At 52.7% G+C, this 8,312-nt stretch overlaps 1 protein-coding gene across 1 annotated transcript in view; it reads left to right on the top strand.

The window, feature by feature from the left end:
* Positions 1–486: 486 nt before the first annotated feature.
* EFCAB8 (EF-hand calcium binding domain 8) overlaps positions 487–8,312 on the top strand; it is a 60,735-nt gene continuing 52,909 nt past the window's right edge. The window contains exons 1-4 of the mRNA XM_030887079.1: positions 487–564; positions 2,077–2,245; positions 5,478–5,596; positions 7,738–7,841. Of these exons, the coding sequence (XP_030742939.1) occupies positions 487–564; positions 2,077–2,245; positions 5,478–5,596; positions 7,738–7,841 (470 nt within the window). The remainder of the gene's footprint in view (positions 565–2,076; positions 2,246–5,477; positions 5,597–7,737; positions 7,842–8,312) is intronic.

Raw genomic sequence — 8,312 nt, 5'->3', positions numbered from 1 at the left:
TATTTCTACCTGTATATTTACCTTGCCTGTGGATCTATTGACGGATATGGTGGAGAATATGGGGGTTGTGTGTGGACATGCAAAATTCTGAAAACTTCTTAGATGTAACGAAACACCTTGGGGGAATGAGTCGCTGGGCCTGGGGACTCAGGACCATGGTTTCTGGGGACATCAAAATCAATTGTCATCAACATAGATTACAAAAATGTTTTATAGGTTACTTTGGTGAGTAGTGACGGGGGTCTTAAAATCTTGTGAGTAGCCATGTGAAGTGCAACTGTTGATCTCTCCCTGCCTGGAGGAAAGAAGAGTGAAGAAAATTGGAGATGCATGGAAACAATTTGTTCAATGGTCTTGAGCATCAGCCCCTGCAACCCTGAGACCAGAAGAAGTAGATGGTCCCTGGAAACCACTACCAATTGCTCTAAAAGGGATCCCATTAAGAGGTCCAGGATACCCAATGCAAGAGCAGTTAGTTCTGATCACATGGCCCTGCTCAATATTCACTTTCATGAAAGGAGCACTGACGAGAAGGTTGTGCTACAGCAAGGTGTGGTGGTGAAAGTAGATGGTGCTCAGCTATCAATCAGAATAGTGTCTGGGGTCTTAAAGGTTTGTATTCAAACAAGCAGCCATCTAATTGAGGAGCCACCTCAGTCACATGGAAGAAGCACACCAGATTGTGTGACCCAATGACGACAATAACACAATTCAAATAAGATGAAGGGAAAAGTATCAGAGCCCAACTTGCTAACACCCAATATGTGGAAGGCTGTGGGAGGACAGTGGGAGCCCAAAACCCATCTGCAGAGTATCTAGGCAGATTAAGCCGCTGGCAGATCCCCTCTAGCCACAGCCAAGGGTCTCAAATGGCTTTCCTATCAGATAGAGATCATTGTAATTGTGATTATACGGGATCAAACTGGATACTTGGTCGGGTGACCTCCCTCTTGACCCAATCTGAAATTTTTCTAGGTGCAAGTATTTCTTGCTTGTTCCATGACAACAACAACAAAAAAATCTTCCCTGGCCTTTTAAGTATTGATGGTGGTCTTTTCTTTCTTACTTGTTATTTGTATTTTTATCTTTGTATTATTATTTTATCCTTGCCACTTTATTTTGTTTCTGTTGGGTGTACCAGTTTGTGAAGCTCAGAAGGAGTACATGCATAGATATAAGAACAGATGCAAGGGTTTAGAGGGGAGGTTGAGGTGGGGGGTCAGAGATAGGGAGGGTGCGGGGTGTTGGGGGAGCCAACAATTGTATGTGGGAGTGGGGAGGGAGGCATCAACTGATAGTGATTACACAAATCATTTAAAAAGGGATTTACCCATGGGAGGAGGGGATGGGGGAAAGACTGTTCTAAAGTTGATTGTGGCAATGATTGTACAGCTCTTCTTGATATGATTGAGCTATTCAATTGTGTTATATGTGGATGAAATGCCAATAAAACTGTTAAAATGAAAGGCGGGGAAAGAGGTCTAGGATAGAGTGGGAGACAGACATGTACCAAAACACAAAGTCATCAAAAGTGTCTGGTAGTGACTAGGGGAACCCCTGCCACTGGCCCTGAGTCACTCTTAGGTCTGGAAATGAATTCATCCCCGGGCTTAATTCATCCCCTCAGCCAAACGAGAGAGAGGTCTATAAGGGGAACAGTAACCTGGGGGCAGCACACACCCGTACAATCACCACCCGTCTGAGATCACAAGGGTAGCATTTACCCAAGGGCAAAGGTCAGAAGGGGTGGAAGAGGAGGAGCCATGCAGATGGGGCACACACGGGGGAATCGGGAGAAGAAGTGATGCTACCTTGGGGGATTACCATCTATGGCATGAAACAAATGGTGTGCAGCTTGTTGAATGGAAAACGGACCCCGGGAAACCTTCACCTCATTCACAATAACACAGGAAACAAGGGAGAGAAGTGGGTTGGGAAAATGGTGCAAGGGGGGAAATAAGTCTACATACTCTGTCCTTCTCTTAAGAGTCTCTGTTTAAATAAGAGTTGCTTCAAAAGACATTCAGCCCAGGACATTAACTCAGTCTCTGGTCCTTGTTGTTACCTTTGCTTCAGTGGCAGATCCAGGAGTCGTCCCAGAAGAGCAAAGAGTTGCACAGGTTCCTGGCGCCTTCCACTGCCCAGGTCTTGATAACTGACTTCCAACACGGGTCTGAGCTCTTCACTGAGCTCCAGCTCTCTGAGATGAAGAAAATATTTGAGGAGGATGCCGATACAAGTGGAGGTACAGCTAGGCTGCAGCCTTGGTCTCTCTGATTTCTGCACAGGGAGGTGGGTAGAGAATGCAGATATGACGAGCAATTCAAACTCCCTGCCAACTTGTATGGACCCTATAGGCAGGATTGAACTGCCCCGGTGAGTTTCCAAGACAGTGAGTCTTTTTTGTTTTGTTTTCCAGCCCCGCACCCCTGACAGTGAGTCTTTACAGGAATAGACAGCCCCGTCTTTCTCCATTTGACAAGCCAAGTGTCTCCTCACAGCACTATTGTAACCATATTGGAGGCTATTTGGAATGTGGAAAAGCAAAAGATCCCAATGTAGCCATAGTCCCCCTGCCCCCCCCCCACAAATTCCCTCTAGCTCTGGCTTCTTACCTATTGTTGTGTAAGGGCATTTCCACAGGTTTTGTGGCTCAAAACAACACCTCTCATGGTTTCGAGGGGTCAGGAGGCCAGGCATGGCTTTGCCTGGGCCTCTGCTCGGGGTCTCCTCTGGCGTCCATCAGGGTGGCAGCCAGGGCTGGGGTATGGCAGTCTCAGAGTGTCCAGGCTCACGCACGTTGGTGGCCGAACTCCTCCCTCGCAGGGTCTTGTGGCTCCCGTGGGGCCTCCTCCCCCTTCTCCTCCTGGTCATTCCCTCCAGCTTCTCCTCAGATGCCAGCCACTCGCCCACCCACATACCCTACCTCCTTCCCAGCCCCCAAGTCCGGAGCTCCCTTCCCACCCTGGGGGAACTGTTAGTTTATCTCGTAGTGTAAGTTGAATGAACTCGGGCTTGGGAGCTGGTGAGCGGAGGCCCAACTCAGCCCTCACAGAGCACGTGTGCTTCCCGGGCATCGGCTTCCCATTCTTTCAAAGGAAGATTCTGTTAAAGTGATTCTAAGAAGAAATATGCTCGCCTGGCCGTGAGCAAGGCAGAGCGTTCTGGAACCGCCTGCCTGTGAAAGGCCTCCGTTCATGGGGCAGCCCAAGGGGAGCTTGTTCCTGAAGCACTGCGCCCAGGCCGTGCGCCCACCCCCTCGCGCCCGGGGCTGGGGGCTGGGGCAGCCGTGTGCGGTCAATTGACTCCTGGTGAATGAAGGCCTGGGCCCTCTGATGGCACCGCAGGACCATTAAGCGCCACTCGAAACGCAGAAGCCTTTTGCCTATAGCTTCCGATGGACCCTGTTCAAGCAAGGCGTGCTTGCTTCAGGCTTTTCTTGGCCGGTAAATAACCTGCAGGGCCACTGCAGCGCTGGGCTGGTGTTTCCCGGAGGAGAAGGGCAGAGTCGGGTTGAAAAATCAGGGGCTCTGGGGCCGGGCTGCCTGGGTCAGCCTCTGGCGCCCCACCGCTGATGAGCCGCGTGACGGTGGCCAAGTGGCCGCGTCTCTCTGTGTCACCATTTCCTGCGTGAGTTCCTTGTTGGGCGGCAGGCGTTCCCGAGTGTGAGACACAGAGAACTGTGGCTCTGCCGGCAGTGCCCGTCCCTGTCATGTCCTGGGGCCCAGAGAAACACTCCGGGGGACACACATTCGCTGAGGGACAGGGGCCCAGCGGTAGATAAAGCACACTCAGCCCTGCGCTCTCAGAGGTCACCATCGAGGGTGGGAGACGGACAGACAGACTTGTGGTGTCAGGAAGAGCAGTGAGGACGGGTGGTGGGTGGGGTGGCCCCTTCTGGTAGGTTCCTGGGGAGGTTCTCCTGAGGAGGGAGGGGCAGGGGTGTCCTGATGTCTGTGGGAGGGTCACCCAGACAGGCCCAGGTGTGGGTTTGAGAAACATGGAGGGCATCTTGCTGGCTGGATGGTGGTGGCAGGTGAGCGCTGAGAGGCTCATGCTTGACCTTCAAGCCACAGTGAGTCTCCCAAACGTTTAGAAGCCCTTGAGAAGCAAGTGAGCAAACAAACAAACAAACAAACAAACAAACAAACAAACAAGAATAGTGCTAGAGAAGCCCCATTAGAGAGGGGCTCTTGGCCCACTCACAGAGAGAGCCCCTGGGGGCCATGATGCCCAGCCCGAGAAGAACACTTTCCTCTTGGCACTGCCCTCCCCGCCCCAGCCCCCCTCCAGCCGAAGCCTGCCTTCTGGGAATCGCCTCTGAAAGCAGCTCTTGGCCTGGGCTCTGTCTGCTAGAAATGGCCGCTGTCTTGTGTCCACGGTTCACTCTGGCATTTCCTTCTTTTTCAATTCTAATTTTTGCATTTCCTTCTTTTCTCTGGAGGATTTTCATCCGTTTTTTGTGGGCTCAGTGTCTGGTCTATCTGGTTTGTTCAGAAATGGAATCTGAACTCCTTTGGAGCATCCTCTCCGCCCAGCCCTCACTGCTCTGTGTGTGTGTGTGTGTGTGTGTGTTCCACACAGCGTCCCACTTATGACAGATCGCCATTTATTGCTGCAGTAACAGAAGTACTAACTCAGGGGGAGGGCACACGCGCTCTGTTGGCTCTGGGGGAAGGTCCTCGTCTGCTTTCAATCTCGGTGGGCCTGGTGCTCCTTAGATATCGCCGGCGTCTTCGCACCGGTCTTCCCTGGGTCTAGGAGGCTCTCGACGCAGTGGCCCTGGTTACAAAGGATGGGATTTGGTTCCTTTTTCTCGGCTTGCTTCTTTCTTTTTTGTAAGATAAAAGGCAGTGCAGGCTGTACTCCAGGGAATCCCTTTTTCATTAGATTAGGGATGTCACCTGAGCAAGGGTAATGTCTTCCACCCTACTCCCCTTTACCACGGATTGACCATATTGTGGGGGATGAGCACATGAGCATGGAATGGCCAAACCACTGAGAATCATGGCTCAGCCAAGTGGAGGCGTGTCTGGGTGGGAGGATGGGACACCATTGAATCTGACACAGACGTCAGGTCAGGATTTGCCGGTCAATTGAATGCTGAACTGAGAAGGTGCAGAAGACAACAGCGTGTTGGCTCCTAGCCTCCAGAGTCAGGCCTAGGTGTGGGTGTGGGGGGATGTCCGAGATAAGAAGGCACGGTTGACAGGCCGGAGCGACTACCTTTGAGGGGTCGGGGAGAAGGAAGCCTCCTAAGCTTTTCATGTTTCTGGCCGGAGCCCATCTCCCTTGTCCCCCAGCAGTGACTCCAGCTCCTGGCTTTGGGGTCGGCTGCAAAGAGGCGGGGAATCCTAGGCAAACATGATTCTCTGTGCGGCCCCCTCAGCTCCCCAGCCCCAGCATCACCATTGCCAGCAGTGGGGACAAGCGGTCCGCGAGCAAGTGGACACCGTTCCCTCTCCTCTCTCTCGAAGCCCTGAAGCTCAGTGCTTTCCTGAAGGCCACAGAGAAGGTGCTGAGCGATGTGTCCGGCAAGGTGCTGGAGGCCATATTTCTGAAGGTGGACACAGACTGCAGTGGCTTCATCACCTGGGTGAGCAGGGTGAGGAGGCAGCTGGAGGGTGGCTGGTGGGGCGCCGTGCTGGAGCAAATGGAGGGTTGAAGATGGGGGACAGTTGTCACCTCCCAAAGCCTTGTTGTGGGTTCTGGCATACGCTGTGGCACTTACTGGGAAAGGGAGCCCCTGGTGTCCTGGTGGGGCCCTCCTGCGGGACTAGATTCATCATAGCATTCCCCTCCTGGGATGCAGGGACATGGATGACATGTGACAGGGAGCCCTGCATGAGATCTACTGAGTGTGCAAAGGGCACCAGGGGCCCTCTCTGCTGCCACACCACTCTCCTCCACACCAGTCCCTGGTGCCTTGGCAGGAAGATGAGTGACCATCTCATGGCCCTTTGAGGCCACACAGTTAAGGGGTCATGGGTGGGGGTGGGGGGGTGCACAAATAGCCAACGGGCTTGGCTATTAACCCAAATGGTAGAGGCTTGTGTCTACCCTGAGATGGCTCAGAGGAATGGTCTGGTGTTTCGACTTTCGACAAATCGGACAACGAAAATTCTAGGAGGCCAGTTCTGTCCCGACACACATGGAGTTGCCACAAGACAGGCCCCATTTGATGATGCAGCTGCTTTCCCATAAAGAGCGACACTCTCGGCAACCTACCAGGGGCAGTCCGACCCTGTCCTAAAGGGTCCCTATGAGTCGGCATCCGCTTGAGGGCAGTGGGTTTGAATTTTGTTTCTTTTAGGGGTGACCATGGAAGCCAAGATGTGTCAGCCTACTAAGTAGTAATTACGATCATAATACATGACTAGCATAGCATACTGCTAATGATGTTTTTTAAATTTTATTTTTAAAAGCTTTTTTATTGTGGCTTAGGTGAAGGCTTATATAGGGAAGCATACTTTTACATTCAGCCATTCAACACCTTCTGATTCGTTCCTCAGTGCAGTCCCTCAGTGCACCAGCACTTCATCCCACTCCCTCCAACTTCGCACTCTTTTGTTATTGGATTACATTTTGCCACCAAAACACTTGAAAGTGTGCTTTTGTTTGGTAGGGGGAAGGTGGGGAGAAAGGGGGATCCGATCGCAATGATTGACACATAAGCACACACATACACATACACACACACACACCCCCTTAGGGGAAGGAACAACAAAGACCATGGGAGAAGGGAGACAGCGGTCAGTACAAGATAGGAAAATAATAGTAACACTTCGTAATTCATCAAGGGGTCATGAGAGGGCACGGGGATAAAAGAGGAGCCGATACCAAGGGCTCAAATAGAAAGTAAGTGTTTAGAAAATATGATGGTAGCATTTATACAAATACGCTTGATACAATTTCCTATCGTTTCTGATCGTAAATGTCCCGCAATGAGCAGGTAGCAGTTAAACATGCAGAAAAGCAGAAAACATGGTCAGTTACATTGACGTCGGGACGGTGGCCATGATAACTAGCATTGATGCCGGGCATTGCGCTGGGTCCTCCGTCCCCACTTGATGGATGGAGAAACTGAGGCCCAGAGAAGGCAAACAAACACGCCCCGGGAACAGTCTGGGAGTCTGGCCCCGGAGGCCGTGCATTCATGGCCGCATCCTATGCCTTCTGGCCTGTTTTGCTTTTCCTGTTTCTCTCCCTCTTTGGTGAAGCTTCATTTCGCTCAGAGTTCTGTAGGAAACATCGTTCACCATTTGCTGCATTGACAAGATGGCTCTTTTACATCAAGCCCTCTGCTTCTTGTTAAATGGCTTCATCCAGGGCTTAATGCTTTGGGCCTTGGCCGTGCTTCCCTGAGGCTTGTCAGTGTAACCTGGAGCTGCCCGCCGGCCCTGGGTTATGGATCTGCCCCTGCTGCTCATTCGTACCTGTGGGCCTCGGTCTTATCTGTTAAGTGGGTGAATATAGAGATCCAGGTGAGGTGCTGGATGAGAAAGAGAACCCAAGATGTGTCTGAAGAGGGGGCTGCTTCCACGTGGTCTTGAGGATGGTCGTCAATGGGTCCTTCACGTACCGAGGCTCTGGGAGAGGTCTGTCAGGGCTTCCTGGGCCCCAGAACTTGGGGATCATCTCCCTGAGCCCCTTGAAGGGGCTGGAGGGAGATGGGGAGAGCACTGCAAAAGTCATTGTGCCAGCATCCTCTCTCCTCGCCCTTTCTTCCGGAGGCAGCAGAAGTACATGGACTACTTGGTGCGTGAGTTCCAGGAAAGGGAAGCTATCAGGAAGAAGCAGTATCGACTGCGGTTCTACCTTCCCATGCGGATCATCCCCCTGTAAGGAGACTTCCCTGGGCCTGGGGGCAGGGGTGGGGGGAGAAGAGGGGATAGGTGAATTGGTGCAGCACCACAGTGAGTGCCAGCAGTGCAGGGAGTGCCCCCGGGCAGCCCCACAGTGCCACCCCAGTGTCTGGCACAGCCTGGTGCTCGATAGACGTTCGCTCCTTTCATTCTCTGCACGTCTTCAGGAGCCCTAAGGTAGGGGACCGGTCCCCGTTTAAAGATGAGAAAACAGAGACTCGCCCGGGGTGGCTTCGCCAGACCATCCAGCTAGAATGTGGTGGCATCGGTCTGTGGCCCCCCAGGCCCGGCCCCCTGGTTCACCACCGTGCTCCCTGCACCCCCTGGCCGCCTGTCTGTGAACTGCTGGGAGCTCACGGCTTCACGCACAGGGCCACAGGCAGGCTGGGAACCCTGGCCATGGCTGGACACTGCACCTGGAGTCCAGCCTGTTTGGAGCCCCCCCCC

The sequence above is a fragment of the Echinops telfairi genome, unplaced genomic scaffold (assembly GCF_000313985.2).
Source record: "Echinops telfairi isolate 266 unplaced genomic scaffold, ASM31398v2 ScPeMD7_5592;HRSCAF=6446, whole genome shotgun sequence".
Lineage (NCBI taxonomy): Eukaryota > Metazoa > Chordata > Mammalia > Afrosoricida > Tenrecidae > Echinops > Echinops telfairi.
The sequence above is the reverse complement of the archived record's forward strand: the minus strand, read 5'-3'. Positions and strand labels throughout refer to the sequence as shown.